The 17,220-nt window shown below is 40.3% G+C and overlaps 1 protein-coding gene across 1 annotated transcript; it reads left to right on the forward strand.

The window, feature by feature from the left end:
• The first annotated feature begins 113 nt into the window (after nt 1–113).
• On the forward strand, nt 114–6,267 carry LOC133628370 (uncharacterized protein C12orf50 homolog). Its single transcript, XM_062016455.1, has 9 exons — nt 114–168; nt 1,353–1,508; nt 1,737–1,814; nt 1,905–2,018; nt 3,903–4,022; nt 4,258–4,455; nt 5,053–5,178; nt 5,480–5,571; nt 6,178–6,267. Exons 1-9 carry the CDS (start codon nt 114–116, stop codon nt 6,265–6,267), a joined length of 1,029 nt encoding a protein of 342 aa, XP_061872439.1.
• The last annotated feature ends 10,953 nt before the right edge of the window (nt 6,268–17,220 follow it).

Here is a 17,220-nt window from a genome sequence, read left to right on the forward strand (position 1 = left end):
GTTCCTATGGCAAAAAGTTGTGTCTTTTTCAAGCCCCACCAAATGTTTTTGTAACATTTTTTCACTAAAGAAACACTGGAATGCATCAATTTTCTGCACTTTACTCTCGAGAGATGAAGATGTTCAAGTTGGACATCAGGTCACACAGCGCCATGTTGGTGTCACAAGGTGGAGGAGCCCTTGGCAACAGTGGAGACATGACATTCTCAACTACCTAACAATGGTGGGATTCTTTTTGATGCCTGGCAACAGTCAGTATGTATATTTTATCAACAATTTGTTCAGTAGAGCAAGTAAGCACATGAAAACTTCTTTCCAGTCCTTGCCTCCAGTGTTTATGTGATGGATAATAAGATCAAGAAAAGTACCGTGGCAAACCAATCAGGTATGATCTGCTGTCCCAGTACGTTGAAGAGAAAGCCAGGAATTGTACTGGTATTTGAGTAGGGTTGCTATATGGACATTTTAGCTGTCTCTTTGCAGCTGAAGATGGAGTCACAAGGGGTGGTAATTTAGGCTGCTGATGTGCACAGAGTAAAAATGTTGCTTTCCTTAGGTTTTTGCTACGTTAAACCTCTCTAGCAGTGAGAATGGTTAGTAGGCAGGTAACCATTTCAGAGAAATGAGTAGTGAATGTGGTGAGGGGAGAATGCTGCATGCGTCCCATGGAGGAACAGCTGCTGCTAGAGCAGGGCATGTTTTCTGGGTGGAAGACTCCTTGTAGATATAATATCAGATTACATTGCTGCGGGTGCAGATGTATCTGCAGGTCATCGATTTGTGTATTTTTCAGGCTTGAATATCGGACACAAGGCAACCCAGTATCTGAAAATCCTGAGTAGAGGAATAACAGCAAATGGAATAAAATAAAATGCTCGTACTTCATCTTATTTGTTTAAAAATGGAAAAAATATCCAATATTTTCATAGGATGCAAAGAGTCCTGATTGTATCTATAGTTCCAAATTGAGCAGCTTGAACATTAAACTACACTCATCATTTTCCATCATTATTCTTTTCAGACAGTTGCATTTCCTAATTCTCAAAAATGACCATTCCAGTACTGAAATAGTTATGTTGGAAACGTTATGGGTAGATGAAGTTCATTAAGTGTAAAAAACTTCATCTTCTTTCTCAAAATCTACATTTTGCACTTTGTAAAGAGAGTTGTGATTCAGTTTGATAGAAGAAAAGGTGTTTTCAAGCTCGTAATGAGCAACGCTTTGCTTAGCACTGCTAAATTCCTCAAAATTGATGCTGTGGGTAGTGATACAGGCCTGCCTGCTATCCAGCGTGTTTAAAATGGTCTTTTAGTTCCCTCCTAATAAATAAACATCATGTTCTTCTTTGCAGATGCCCCATTGCAATATGATGACCAAGAAGGCATTCAGCACCCAACCCATTGTTACGAATCACCTGGAACTGATACGTATATTTCACTACCTATTCACCCTCCAGTCATCATAAACCTAAATGATGAAGATGATGAAGAGGACGATGAAGAGAACTGTAAATACTTCTTCCCTTTTTTCTTTTTTTTTCCCACAAAGAAGTAGAATGGGTTTTGCCGACTCTTGCAATGTACTTCACAACTGATTTATTACAATAACCGGTACCCATTTAGAGATTTTCCAACTCCATGGAAATGCCTAGCTGTATATTTCTCTATTGGAATAATTAACGCACATCTTCTTTATTAAAAAGAATTCTTGTAATTTCTCAAAATATTTCCTACAGACATTTCTGAGTGGGTGCCTAAGACTGCTGCAGATATCGAAGAGGAAAGAGCAATAAAGGAAATATGCTATAAATCTGGTAAATATGAAATTAGTCACTCTTTGCTCAGCAGCCATGCTGCCAATAGAGTAAACTCTGGTGTTTCTTTCCTTCTTGGGCTATGTTTAGGAGAATATTACAGGGTGCAGTACCCTCAGGAGAACCAGTCAACAAGCACTGTGCCTTCATTCTGGGAAAATGGGCTATTACCCTTTGAAGCTCCTAAGCAAGTTGTGCAGAAAGGCAAGTACTTTTCACCTTCTTGGACAATGTGTACCACTTTTAAAGTTTCTGTCACAGAGAGAAACTATTGCATAGATTGCCCCTCCTCCACAGTTTTGTTAGGTAGTGGAAAAGAAAAGATAGCATGTTAAAAAGAGCATAAAAATACTTCATTATTTTTTCTCCATATGTCTCTATCTATGTATGCAGTGTCACAGACTTGGTGACTCTTTGCATTGACTGCAGATGGAAAAGATGGAAGTGGACCATTAACCTCACACATTCTTTCCTGAGATAGGTCTTTCACTTAATTTTCCTTTGAGATCAAGATTTATGTGGTCTAATTGTAACCACCCAAAGGTGAGGAATGTAGCTGATGTTTCCCATCTAGGCTCTGTGTTGGAAATGGGGAGAGACGGGCGCTCTTATGGGACTATGTCTTGCATCATAAGATAGTGCCAAAGAGAAATTTGTCATTAAGGACTGCTGGGCAGAAAGGTTACCCAATACCTTTAGCTGCTTCTTTACATTGCAGCATAGTCTTCTACAGTCAATTAAGGTATATTCCTGTAGAGCATGACAGCTATACATGAGTTACACCAGATAGGACCTAAATAACTAACTAAAGAGAAAGGGGTGTGCAAAAGGAGAGGTTACAGGAAATGGCAGTGCCCTAACCAGTAGGTAATATCAATGGGAGGAAAAAGAGAATTTCAATGTCATTGTCTGTGCTTACACACAAGCAGCTGAGACACACTTTCTATTGCCCTTCCAGGTGATGGCACTGCCACTCCTATAATATATTATAATACAGAAAGAGAAAGAAGGAGTTCAGGAGGGAGAAAAACAAGGGAGAATGTTCCCAGAACAGATCACAGATTTGTGGATAACACAGGTAATATACTTTAGCATCAACTTCTCATTGCTGAACATCTTGTGGTAGATAAAAGACCTGGATATGCATGTACTACATTTCACCCTTTTTTATTTGAATTCTCCTTGCTTTATGTTTTAGAGACTATTTCTCATGATACATATGCATTATAGCAATCTAAACCACTGTTTATGATTCTGCTTATTCAAGGGTTATACTAAAAAAAAATATTTCTTGGTGCTCAGTCCAATTGGTCTTTTTCCTGCTTAATTTTTGCAAAGAAATCATTATGAGGCGTTTTGAAAAAAGCAAATGTAGGCATAAAATTTAAAGTGAAGTGATAGAACTGAGACAGGCAAATCATTTCTCTTGGGCAGGGGATGAGAAGTAAGCACCAGTTTACAGGAAATTATTAAGGTTCCTGACTTGTTGCTGAGTTACCTTGTAATGAGAATCAGTTCAAGCCCACAGTTGTCAATCTATGCTCTTGAGTCCACTTCCTTTAGGTTCCCATTTACACGTTCCACTTTGACTTTGGAAAAAGTTTTGTTACCTCTGTGACACACACATTAAGTTGCATGCAACTTTTGATTCTCAGTTATTACAAATGTGTACATGGATTAAAGCAAATGCAGTTTTAAACTGTAAAGCCTAAATAATGTATTAATAAAGATTTTCTAATTCATAATCCAATGCTACCATTCTATGATTCTATGATAGTAAGAAGCATCCTGATACAGCACTGGTCAATAGCAATTGTATAAGTTCAAAGTAATGCTGTTCTTTGCATTTACAGTCAGTTTTTGAATTGCCTTCAATTTTCCATTTTTTACTTTTCATTTTTTGACCACGAACTCTACTAGAGGAATACAGCAACCTTTGCCTTCCTTTTTAGGGAATGATACTTACAGAATAATTAACGTGAAAAACCCTGTTCCATCCAAGAAGTCATGTGTATGAAGTGAAATATTAGGTTTTTGAAACGTCATAGCATTTTTGCATAAGAAATTTTTGTGTGCTTTTCAAAAAAGAATTTACATCAGAAACAAATCACACAGAGCTTCTAAAGAAATATCACTGTAAAGATTTAAAAGAAAATAAATGGGTCTCTGAGGAGCCAAGAAATTCTCCTAATACAGTAGGAAGCAAAGGTATTTTGGGAAAACAGTTCACTTAATTTTTATTGACTAAACTGGTAGATGATGTAGCACTACCTAGTTAATTGCTCTTCTTAGAGCCCAATATGTACAATCTGTATTTAGATTGGATGTTCACAAGGAACATTTTCATAATAGTGTCTTCCAGCCTCTTCTCCTGCAATATGACAACATTTATGTAATAGAACAACGTCCTTGTATGTTTATTTGTTTGTTTTCCCACTTTTAGGAATTCACACTTCATATTGCAAAGTAAAACCATGTCATCAACAAAGAAGTCAAAGGAAGGGTACTGAAATTGCTGCTTCTGTTCCAAATGTGAGAGAAACTAGAAGAAAAACTCATTTAAATTCTCCAAACCCTCGAAGATCAGCATATGTAGTCTACCGTAGTGTCACTCATGAGCCAAATTCCAATGGATCTACAAGTGGGTTCCTGATAAAAACAGAGGCTTCTTAAGTCCTCAAATATGCCCATGTGTATTGTAGTGCTTTTGATTTTGTCACTGCAGCTCAGCATTGTTCTTTATTCCTAAATACAGGCAAGAGTAAATTTGATCCAGGCTCATATTCACAAGCAGGCTGAAGCATTATCCATAGACAGAACTGCAAGCTTTAAAGCTTTGCAGTCAGTCGGAAGGAACATTGATAAACAATAATTTAGCCACTTCCATAGTGGTAATTCAGTTCTCTGCTGAGCAATGAGCCATGAATGTAGTCTCCATCTTGAGATGCTTTCCTGTCTTAATTTCCAACAAAAGGAACTTCCTTCAGAGTAACTGCTACTTTAAGATGAATATAGTTAGGTGGAATACATCCCAGCATAACTGCTTCATCTCAATGATGAACATTTGTGGGTTTCTCCTTTTTTCTTTGACTGTTTGCTTTGATTACCTGTGGATAAATTGGTTCAGAGATCACAGAGAGAACTTTCTTATTATGAAGAATACATATCATCACATTCCCAGGTTCAAAAAAGGAAAGAGCATGTAAAATGGACAGTTGACCAGTATTTCTGTCCTAAGAGCAACCACAACTATTTTCATTACCTTTCTGTTCTGCTGTACCTGAGCCATATGGTGGAAAATGCTCCAAAGTAGAAAATCAGCTTACCATAAACAGGAGATTGTGCACCCACATGCAAAACTATGGCTATACCTTTGTGTGGAGTAAAAAGCAAAATATTTAGGTTGATTTTGGAATTAATAATTTGAGTGAAAGGAAGTAATCAGGAATTAACAGAAAACAAGAGTATTGCTAATATTATTTTTAAGCAAATTTTACAGGAAATAGTTAATAATTAAGCAGCTTGCTCTGCTGCAAAATCAGTTGCCTAGCTCAAAAATGTCAAGTTATCCTGCATCCAGGGCTTTAACACACAGAGATAAACCAGGAGACTGCATTATGGAGTAGTGTAATCTAAGAGAAATAATATTTGTGTTTTTTCTATAGACAAATATAACTCAGGATTTTACAGTGCACCAGCTTGGAAGAATAGAAATCCACATGCAAAAACGTTCCCTAAGAATAGAAGAACCATTCATGTAAGTGTTTGGTAGAAATCTTTACAATTCCATCTTACAATTCCAACGTGTCTCTCCCCACCTAGAAAATGTAAAAGTGGTCGTAAAACTTCCTCATCCATACCTGACAAGATTCTAAGCAATGCTGAGTCATCTGAACGAGCAGTTCATAGTTTTGTGTGTTTGCAGACTTGTAGTTTTGCCAGGATCACTAACCCACCATTTCCAACATTTTTACACTCCCACTGCCCGGAAAGCAAACCATGTACCTGCCTTTAAAGTGAGGAGCTACGGGAAGTGTGTTTTGACTGTTAGCACTGGACAAAGCACAGCAGAGTCTAGAGGTGTGTGACCTGTTTGTCTCTCTGATTGCTTGTGAAGCACGTGCAGTGACTGAATGATGTTCAGAAGAGTCCAAATTTATAAAAGGACTCAGTCTACTTAAGATACGCCAGACAGCTGTAAAATACATTAATGGTGCTTTGGGTGTCTTGAAGGCAGAGATTAGGATCTCTAATCTCATGTCTCCCATTGAAAGTATACTTCTTCATATATTTCTGGAAGAGCATATAGCTTTACCCTAATCAATGATGCACTTAGTCTTCTGTCTCTCTGTTTTGACAACAGACCCAAGAGGATTTGGAAATGAATAGAAAAGGAGAACAATACACAGAGAGGAGAGATGATGGGAATGCTTCAATTTACAAGAACAATTGAAGTTGACATAAAGACACTATCAACTGGAAAACTCAAAGACTCTAAAACTACAAATTCAAAAAATCTTATATTGTAAGGAAGTCTACTTCCACATTCCAAAACTGATTAACAGTTTTAAATTGTGCTCTATATGGTCATGTATAAAGGCCTTCTATATATTCCATATAATTAATCTTATGGAATACTCTTCTTACTACAAACAGTTGGACAACTCTTTCCATAACTGAGAGAAGTAGAGAAAAAACTAGAGTACCTTGTTTAGCTGATGTTGTGATTAAGGTCAGCTGGCAATGGAGCACCATGAAGCCACTTGCTCACCTCCCCCACAAACTCCCACCTTCAGCAGGATGGTGGAGGCCCCAGTGAGATGGGAGGAGAAACATAAACAATGGTTTTATGGATTGAGACAAAGAGCAGGGAGGGATTGCCAGTTATGGTCTTAGGCAAAACAGACTCAACTCCTTTTCTTAGGGAAGAAACAAAACCAGTTTAATCCACTACCAACTAGAAACAGCAGAGACAGAAAGTAAAAACAGAGCAGGATAATGAGAAGAATACAACCAGTCCTTTAATACTTACTTCCCCCACTCTTCTCTTCTTGGGCTTAGCTACCTCCTCCGAATATCTCTATCTTCTCCCCCCTCAGCGAAATAGGGGAGCAGGGAAGGAAGTTTGCAATCAGTCCCTCACAGATGGTTCCTGTCACTACTTCCTCCTCAGAAGAGAATAACTCCTCACATTCTTCTCCTGCTCCAATGTGGACTAAGTGTTTTGAAAATGTTTCTCATCTTCTAATTAGATATTGGAGTTTCAAGTTGCAGCCTGTGATGATGTGCAGTGACAATTTAAATGTTGTCTGTCTGAGATAAGTTAAAACCTTAATTCAAGGCCTTCTCTCTGGCCTCACCGTTAGCAGTGAAGGGAGAAGAAGTTCTCAGATGAAAACTTCTTTTATTTGGCAGTAGAAGTGAGAAACAGAGTTGGAGTCTTTGGGAAAATCCTGTTAGAGTGCAAATGACCAAAACAGGGTAACTTTTCCATGGATGGGATCTGCAGGGTGTGCTAGGCCACGGTGGACATCCATTCAATGCTGCACAACCTGGGTTCCCAGCATTTGGAGGGTTGCATGACCATCTTTGTAATAATCCTTTCCTTTTTATTGTTATCTCAAAAAAACATCATTTTAAAGACATGCTTTATAGAAGCTGAACACCTTTCTGACTGGGATCATAAAGAACTGGCACCTCCTGGTGCAATTTGACCCACCTGCCCACACTGAAAATCTGACTGAACAGGTCAAAGCTGAAAGTAGGTTGTTTTCCAGCATCTTCACAAGTGCATATTCACAGCAGAGGATCGGACTAAGTGTCAGGCCTAGCTCAAGAAAAGGACAAAGAAATGCAGGAAGAGAAGTATGTGGCCATGAAGGAAACACTTGACTAATCCAATGTTGTTGTGGAACTCCAGTGTGGTGGTTTAGCCCTGGCTGGGTGCCAGTTGCCTACCAAGTTCTTCCATTGCTCCCCCTCCTCGACTGAATAGAGGAGGGAGAAATAGAATAAAGGGCTCATGAGCCGAGATAAAGACAAAGAAATCACTTAGTGTTCTGGTTTAGCAAGGAGCAGCTTTTGGCTTAGTAACAGGGGGAACGGGTTGCAGTGAAGACCCGGTAAAGAGTTTGCGGACTCTCCCCCTGCTCCTGGGTTCAGACCCACCTCCGGCCGGCTGGGCCAATCTGGCGCCTCTGCCATCACTATTTAGGGGACAGGAATTCGGAATGCGAGTCAGGAGGTGTAAGAGTGATACAAGATGGAGGCGACCACGCGGACCCTTCAGCCAGAGAAGGAGGAAGGAAGGAGAAGCAATAGACCAGAGACTCCTCTCCAAGCCGTGGCGAGAATGCAAGCTGTGCCCCTGCAACCTATGGAGATCCATGGCAGGACTGAGAGCCACCAGCAGCTCCATGTGAGTGAGCCCAGACGGGAGAAGGACTGTGTGGGGAGACGGCCATGGCCCAGGCCGTGTTGGAGAGCCTGCACGTCGCAGAGCAGCCCCACACGAGAGGCAAAGAGGAGCTGCAGCCTTTGGAATGGGTGCACGTCGGAGCAGCCCGTGCAGGGCTGCCATGTGTGTGAGTTACCCCACGGACTCGCAGGGAGGACTGGCGTGGAGTTCACTCGTCCTGAGGAGGGACAAACGGCAGAAGCTATCGGGAACAGACTAACTGAAACCCTCACTGCCTGCCCCTCGGAACCATTCAGGAGGGGACAAGGTAAAAACACCGGGATCAGGGCTCTGAGCCCGGGAAGAGGGGAGGTGTGGCAAGAAGGTGTTCTTCAAAAGGCTGGTTGGACTCTTCATTGATGTATTATTCTGTGTTGTTTCATTTTGGTTATGTTCTGGGTTTTTGGGGTATGTTTTAGTTGATGTTGCATTAAATTGTTTTTTTTTTTTTCTGTTTTCTTCCCCAAACCGAGTAGCCTGGTCTGTTTTGTCCTGAACCTTAAGCGGCAATTAAGCCCTCCCTGCCCTTGAGCGATTCTCAGCCTCTTTGATACTCAAGGCTAATCGTGGTCTTTGTTCCCTGATGGGCCTAAACCACGACACTTAGTAATTATGATCATGGGCAAAACACACAACTCAATGAGAAATGTTTTCAACTTGTTAAGGTTTATTAACAATCTATCACAACAGAGCAGGGAAAATGAGAAATAAGCCCGAATCTTAAAATATCTCCCCTCACTCCTCCTTTCTTCACAAGTTTCTACCTCCTCTCCCCTAGTGACACACAGAGGTGGGGAATGGGGATTACAGTAATTACAGATGGTCTTTGCCACTATTTGCTCTCGTGGGACAGACTACTCACACTTTGCACTGCTACAGTGTGGGGTCCCTCCATGAGAAAAAATCCTCCACAAACTTCTCCAATTCTTATAAACATTTACAAATATCTAAATGGTGATTATCAGGAGGTTGGGACATCCCTTTTTTCTATTGTAGCTAGCAACAGGACAAGGGGTAATGGGATGAAGCTGGAACACAAAAAGTTCCACTTAAATATAAGAAAAAACTATTTCACTGTGAGAGTGATGGAGCCCTGGCACAGGCTGCCCAGAGGGATTGTGGAGTCTCCTTCCTTGGAGGTCTTCAAGACCCTCCTGGACATGTTCCTATGCAACCTGATCTGGGTGAACCTGCTTCTGCAGGGGGATTGGACCAGATGATCTCTAAAGGTCCCTTCGAACCCTGCAATTCTATGATTCTATGAACTGCTCCAGCATGGGTGTCATCCATGGGGAAAACAGTCCTTTCAGGAATGACCTCCTGGAGTGTGGGTAACCCACAGTGTCACAAGTCCTGACAGAAAACTTTGTCTGATGTGGGCTTCTCTCTCCACAGGTTCCCACATCCAGGAACTTGCTCCAGTGTGGGCTTCTCACAGGGTCACAACCTCCTTTGGGCATCCATCTGCTCTGGTGTGGGATCCTCCACAGGCTTTGAGTGGATCTCTGCTTCTCTGTGAATCTCCATGTCTGCAGGGGTGGGGCCTGCCTCATCATGGTCTTCATCACAGTTCACAGGGGAGTCTTTCTTCCAGTGCCTAAGCACCTCCTCCCTCTCTTTCTCCACTGACCTTCATATCTGCAGAGATGTTTTCACATTCTCACTTCCTTCTGCTGCTGCAGTTAATCTGTGCAGCAACTTCTCCCTCTTCTCATATATGTTAATCACAGAGGCATTATCTCCATTGCTAATTGATCTGGCCTTGGTCAGCTGCAGGTCCATCTTGGAGCTGACTGGAACTGGCACAACAGATACAGGGAAAGCTTCTTGCAACTCTTTTTTTTTTTAAAGCAGCCACCCCTGTAACTCCCCACTACCAAAAGCTGGCCACACAAACCCATTAGATCAGGCTTAGTACATTATCTCTTTGCTTTTTGCTGTAGATTCCTTTTAAGAAATTACAAATACTGTTCTCTTAATGATCACTTTCTCAACCCAAAAACTGAGAGTTACTAAGAAATACTTCATCATTGTACAATAAACACATGATTCAGTGAGATATCAGTGTTTCCTGTGAGGTGCTAACTAGTCTTGGCTGAATTCAGAGGAATGTAAAGGGATCAGTGCTTTGTGAGATCAAATTCTTATTTCAGATTTCCTTTTCACAGCTTCAAGGGCACCAAGATCCATGAAAATAATAAAAATACATATGTGTCTTTCAGATTACAGATGCATTCCCTATTATTTTACTCAATCTCCTTCTGCCTGGTTGTCTCTATCATTAGGCCCCCAAAGAAGAGTCAAACGAAACTGAGGATATTCAGCACTTCATGCAATAAGGCCCTAAAGATTGCATTTCTGTGTCTTCAGTACTTGCTGTGTGACAGGTCCCTGGCATGTATTTAAACTTAGAGTACTTGAAAATAAGTCCTGATATTATAAGCCAAAGATCAGAGGCAGAGGACTACCAAAGGAGTGTAGAACTTACCCTGTTATTATGTATGCATATATATAATCTGCTGCTGAGCTGAAAGGCCCAGAGGAAAGGAATTATTTGTTGCTTTTACCTTATGCATGTTAACATATGCTAATATTCTTCTAGATGGCACTTCTAAAAGCACATCAGACATCTAGTGTAGGTTAATAATATTAGACAGTAAACAGATTAATAGTGGTACCACCTGTATTTTATTAAAAGTTTTCAAACCTGCCATCCTGAAATCCTGCATTCCTGAACGTGCCTAAATTAAAACCACTGTTTCCCAGCATCTCAACAGCCTTGATATTTTAAATAAACTGTTAATTAAGGTATCAAAGTCCATCTCAAGTCAACATCTGAATGAGAAAAAGCCTGGTTGTTGTAAAATAAAAACTGAACAAAACTTCACTGAGAATTGTGTAGATTGCTTAAAACAGAAGGATTTTGAAAATTTCCTCCTAACAAAGATATTGGCTGTTAAATACTCCCTTGTAGAGCAATACATTATGTAAATGATGTAAGTTTATAGATAAGTAAATACATATGTAAATATAATTTATGTAAATATAGATGTATTAAAAATAAGTAATTGTGCCTATAAAATACTTAAGTGTCTCTGCTGTCACTAGGGGTCAGTGCAGTAACAGGAATGGGCTCGAACAACACTCAGGACCGAACCTTCATCAGAGTATCTCCAGAGCTAAAGCATCTTTGCAGTGTTCTGTAACCACTTCACATTAAGAGAAAGGAACCCAATAGTCTTGTTATGCTTCCTAATGACAAACTCAGGGGAGAGGGGCAACAACCTATATTCAAAATCTCTACATAGCTATTTTTTGTCTCTGAAGACAGATGATGAAGTAACCCTATTTCTCCCTCATCTTACATGCTTTCCAAAAGGCATTTCTGTTACCTTCAGACCTGGACAGCCCTCACCACAGCTTCTTGTCAGGGAAACAGTCTTTGAAAACATTGTCATGATTTTGGCCCACCTTGAAACAAAGGACCAGACTCAGCCATAAGTACCAAGGGCCTTTGGAATGCCTTAAGGACAGAGAGGACTCAGTTGCCCCTTATGATCGCAGGCAAAACAGACAGGAGTACTCAACTTGGGGAAGAAAACAAACATTAATTGAATCCACTGCCAACTAAAAACATAAAATGCAAAACATAACAAACAGAAAACCATACAGAGTGGTTCCATGATGAAGAGCACAGCCAGCCCATTAAGACCATTTTCCCCACATCCCTCCCCTCTTCCTGGGCTCAGAGTCCTGATCCTGGTGTCTTTTATCTCCTCCCCCTCCTGACCAGCTCAAGAAGGCAAGGAATGGGAGTTTCAATCAGTCTATTCCTCGTGACTCCTGCTGGTCCTTCCTTCTCCAGCATGGAGTCCCTCACACACTGACCAGTCCTGCACAGGCTGCTGTGATGTGCATTCATCCTAAGGGCTGCAGCTCCCTCTGCATTTCATATGTGGCTCTCTGCAGCCCGCAGGCTCTCCAGCATGGCCTGCACCATGGCCGCCTCCTCACACAGTCTCTCATCCATCTAAGCATACTCACCTGGAACTGCTGGTGGCTCTCAGTCCTACCATTGCCCTGCATGGGTTGCAGGGGCACAGCCTGTGTTTTGATCAGGGGTTGCAGAGGGGTCTCTAGTCCAGCTCTCTTCTTTCCTCCTCTCTGACTGTGCAGCCTGCATGGCCACCTCCATCTTGTACCACTCCTACACCTCCTTCCAAGCATTTCAAATTCCCATCCTTAAATAGTGTTGATGGAGGTGTCAAATTGGCCCAGCTGGGCTAGAGGGTGGGTCTGAACCCAAAAGCCAGGCAAAAGTCTGAGAGCTCTTTACCGGGTCTTCACTGCAGCCCCATCCCCCTGTTGCCAAGCAAAAGCGGCTCCTCACTAAACCATGATAGTTACCAAGCAAAAAGCAGGTACACACAAACCCATGACAAAGATATATTCCCAGATTGAAGTGAAAATAATGATAGAAACGTGCTGTTATGGTATGTATTATTTGAGGTGCTTGCGAGTACAAATGTTGTGCTTAAAATATAAAATAATTCATGCTGCTTATTTTCTATTTTTATTTCCTACCAAAAAAAAAAAAGTAGTTATGCAGAACTAAATGTTTACAGGACTTTTTAAGAAGGTAAGGGCAACATCCAAGACTCTTGTATAAAACACATATGCAAAAGACACTCATTTTTTTTATGACACATTTTGCTTCCCCTGGATTTATTCAAAGGTTGATGTCTTTGTTATTGCTGTTCATGCATGATGAAGGTTTATTAATGAATTTCCACTGTAAGGATAGAATGTGCTTCTGATTTTGAAGATCATACTGCCTTCCAGAAGAATGCAGCAAGCAAAACATAACTCTGACGTAACCTATGATGATTCTACTGGCTTCAACAGAATTATTCATATTCGTAAATTCACGTATATGTTAACTGATCATATCAGTGTCTTCCAGGATTTTCATTGGAGTACAATGCAGCTTGCCAAATTGATATTGCTCTTGGAGATGAACGAGGATGCAAAATCCAGCAAGGCTTTCAAAGCAGAATTTGCAAACTGGGCAAACAGAGTAGAGAACCGTAAGAGGAAAAATAAATCATGGAAACACGACACGTATTGCAAGCTAGATAAAACATGTCTTGTACCAGCTCCTTCAGTTGGCCAGCATGCTTGTGCTTATATGTACCAGGATACTAAAAAATTGAAAGAACTGTTTTGAGGGATTGTTTGGTTGATTCAATTCTGATTACATCTGTAAGTCTTTCTCATAGGCTGAAGCACTGAATAGTTTGTGGCTATATTTTTGTGGCCAGTATAAGAAATTCATAGATATGATAACCAAAATATTTTGCAAATTATTTAAAATTGGATCTTTGGTAGAAGATCTTTGTTAAACATTTTGTGAAGTCACAATAAAGTATTTCTTAGTGAAAATGTCACAAGTAGCACTGAGATTTCTGGTACATCAACAGTAAAATTTCCTTCAGGTAAGGCAGCTGCAATGTTTCAAGTCTGGAAACTAACAGATGTTTAGCGTTTCTTACCTAGAGGCCACAGATACCTGCTGTTTGATTTAAGGCATTAGAAAAGCTATCAGCATGGCTTGAACTGAAGTTACTGTAAAAGAAATAGCCACAGCAGTTGAACTCTCCTGATTTCCTATTGTTTTATTTGTCCTAGAGCGCACTGCACTATTTCAAAGTGACACAACTCAGGGATTCACAGCAGACTCTCCTCCCCTTATTCTAGTATGTCTGAATCAACATTTAGTTTGCTGGAAAAAGCTATTTTAAAAGTAATTTAAAAAAAATCCCTAGGATGGTACACACTAATGTTATTTTAAAGCCAAGGAGTGGCAGTACAAAAGATCTACTCTAATAATCTAGCAATCACTTTTTATTAGGATATGTAATGGAAATAGATTTTAGCTTACTAGAGCATATAATTCATCTCCCAAGAATTTGATATATGACTCTCAGCTACTCTAGAGAAGGCAATCTCTTAATTCATACGTAAACTCCAGACAAACATTAGCAAAGAAAAGGCTTTCTATTTTTTTAGAAATATTTTTAGATTTTATTTTGATGTACAGTACTGTTGCTAAAAAGCACTATTTTCCACATTGTATGGCTTGTTTCAGTGACCTCCTTATACTGTAAATTCATAACCTGTACTTCCTTTGTCTTCATTTACAATGCCTATAATTTGTGGTCCCTGCATGTGTAGGATGATTAAAACTCTACATTATAAAAATCTATGATTTCTTCATCTAGATTACCAATCTGGATAGCTCAATGAACCATTTCCAGGAGTTGATTCAGTGAAACTGCAGTCATTTCCAAAGCAGGGACATAATGACAGGTACATGTATTGGAAAGTTTGTTTATTAGTGATTTTATGGCTTAAAGTGATATGTTTTCCTCCTGCATAATATAATTGGAAAAAATGAGTACCACAGAATTTTTATTTTTGGTCAGGTACTAAATGTATCCTTTTTTTAAACTCAGGTTTCAGTTTCTTGATTTTCCTTTCCATTAAATGATGCACCCTTTTTCCACAAACGAGAAAACTACACTGGAGACAGACAATTGGTATTTTTATTCTCTTAAAAATCCTGACATTTCAAAAAAGTTACAATTAAATATTTCTTTTCATACAAGTCATATAGTCCTGTTCCCATTCCCTCTTTTCATTTTTGTGAAATCAGAGCAGTTTGCTGTCTCAGTTCTTAAGAGTTTTTTTGATGGCACTATGTGTTCTTCTAAACAGACTGCTGTCAGAGAACTGGGAAATTCTAAAAGATTATTTGGTTTAAGGATAAAGTTTGCAGGTCCCCAGATTAGGGGTAAAAATTCATAATTGTGCATTTTAGAGTGCTCTGGGTAAAAGATACATTCCCAAGCATTCTCAAAGGAAATCTTTTCCTATGAACCTTTGCCACGAGGACAGTGGACTTCAGGAGGATATTTTGCTGTATCCTTTCACATGCCCTACATAAATGATGACTGCACATTGCTGTCCCTATGAGCATGACCCTCAATGAAGTATGAATTCTCTTCCTGCTCATCCATGGCAGAAGACATCACAGTGCCTGCTGCCTGAATCTCTGCTGACCACTGAAAAGGCCCAGTGAAGAGTCAAGGAGTGACATCCTCGCCTTGCTGGTCTGTCTCTTCTAAATAGTACATAGCCATTCACAACTGCAGTCTTGTCATGGGAGCTATCACACCATATCTCTGTAATTGCAATGAGACCATGGCCCTGTACCTACATCCACATCTCCAGTTCCTCCTGCTTGTTCCCCAAGCTCTGTGTGTTGGTGTAAAGTCATCAGAGAGCTTACTTGAGCGTGCAGGTTTCCCTGGATGAGTACAAAGTGATTCTCTACAGTTACACACTCCCTTGAGATGGTTTCTCTTGAGTCTCCTCTGACTCTTATCTTGACATGCAGCTGAGGAGCATTTGTCCCTGCTTTTGTCACCTTAACATATTTGGATGGGATGATATGAACATTGTCATTGTGCACCCATCCCCCAAGTCCTTCAGTCCAATACCTAGCAGACCTAACCTATGAGAACTACCACTAAGTTGCTTTTTGGGCTTTGGAGGACTATCAACATAGATTCATTTCTCTCTTAGAAAACTTCTTGGGAAAGATACAGTGCTTGCACCCTTTGGTTCACCTTGGATTCTAGACTGTGTATGCCTACTCATTTCCTTTATAATGAGGAGTACACTAAACGAACAACGAAGTATGTTACATGTTCAAGCCATATTCATAAAATCCTGAGACGCTAAGTTTGGGGGAATTCAAGATTTTCTGCCTTTCTACAAGTACAGTGCTGTTGGATGCAAAGCTCTCAGAGCACTGAGAATTTTGAGCTTCAAATTCTTGGTTTTCCCTGGAGTGGCTTTGCCCAGGAGTTCTGAATCTAAATAATTGCTTGTCCTGTGTCTGAGGACACCCATGACACCAATCTGCCACTGAAAGCTGGGATCCCAAACAGCCTGCTTAGAGGAAATAAGATGTGTTTCTGATGGTAGAAAAGTCCTTCACAGGCAGAAACAGTGGCTATGATTCCTTTGAAATTATATTTTTAATGGCACATTCCCTCAAATTACTTCTGCTTTAACAAATTCACATTTTCTACTGGATCTAGATGGGCAGAAATTTTAAATCTCTTCCTAATTTCAATTTAGTGAATGTATTGTTCTAGACACCCTAAATAATACCTCTTCAAACTGAAGTGTCCCAGTCATTTCATTCTCCATATAATCAGTTTCCCAAGCCTCTCTTCATTTTTGTTGCTTGTCTGCAAACCTTCTGACATATCTTTTTTTGATGAAGTAATCAACGCAGAACAGCAGTTCAGAGGAAGCTCGCTCATTGATGTATACAATGTTGTTCACTTTCAATATTGTTTTCAACATCACTCTGTTTGCATCCTAACATTCTGTTTGCTCTTTTGATCGATGCTGTGTATTGAGCAGTGACTGTTATTGAGTTGTTCAGAGAAGTATCTAAGTCCCTTTTTCCCCTTTGTGGTTGCAGGTAATTTGAAGCCCTCTAAGGTGCATTAGTAGGTCAGATTATTCTTACCAATGTTTATCATTACATTTTATTTCTGAGCCCCGAAAGCCAGGTGGGCAAGGGTGCTGCAATCAGGCTTACCCAGAAGGAGCACATCTTGAAATTTGGTCTGGGACTCCGTAAGCACACTGCACCAGCAGCTGTCTGGGAAAGCCAGGGTGGGTAATGTCCTCCCCACAGAGACCTATCCTCTTTATCATCAGTGTGACCTTCCCTTGCCCTTGCAATTATACATTTCAGTTGCAAGTTGCCAGAGAAGAAAATACTAAGGAGATGGTGACGTGTCCTTAGAATTGTACCTCAGAAGCTTAGGTTTTACTGCAGACTGTGTTACTATATGAAGAAATGAT

Source organism: Colius striatus, chromosome 1 (assembly GCF_028858725.1).
Source record: "Colius striatus isolate bColStr4 chromosome 1, bColStr4.1.hap1, whole genome shotgun sequence".
NCBI lineage: Eukaryota > Metazoa > Chordata > Aves > Coliiformes > Coliidae > Colius > Colius striatus.

Bases quoted from the DNA above. Each gene is read 5' to 3' on its own strand.
- LOC133628370 (XM_062016455.1), top strand. From the start codon at position 114: ATGAAGATGTTCAAGTTGGACATCAGGTCACACAGCGCCATGTTGGTG. The intron at 169-1,352 runs GTGGAGGAGCCC...TCTTCTTTGCAG, and splicing joins CGCCATGTTGGTGTCACAAG to ATGCCCCATTGCAATATGAT. The intron at 2,019-3,902 runs GCAAGTACTTTT...TTTTCAAAAAAG, and splicing joins TAAGCAAGTTGTGCAGAAAG to AATTTACATCAGAAACAAAT.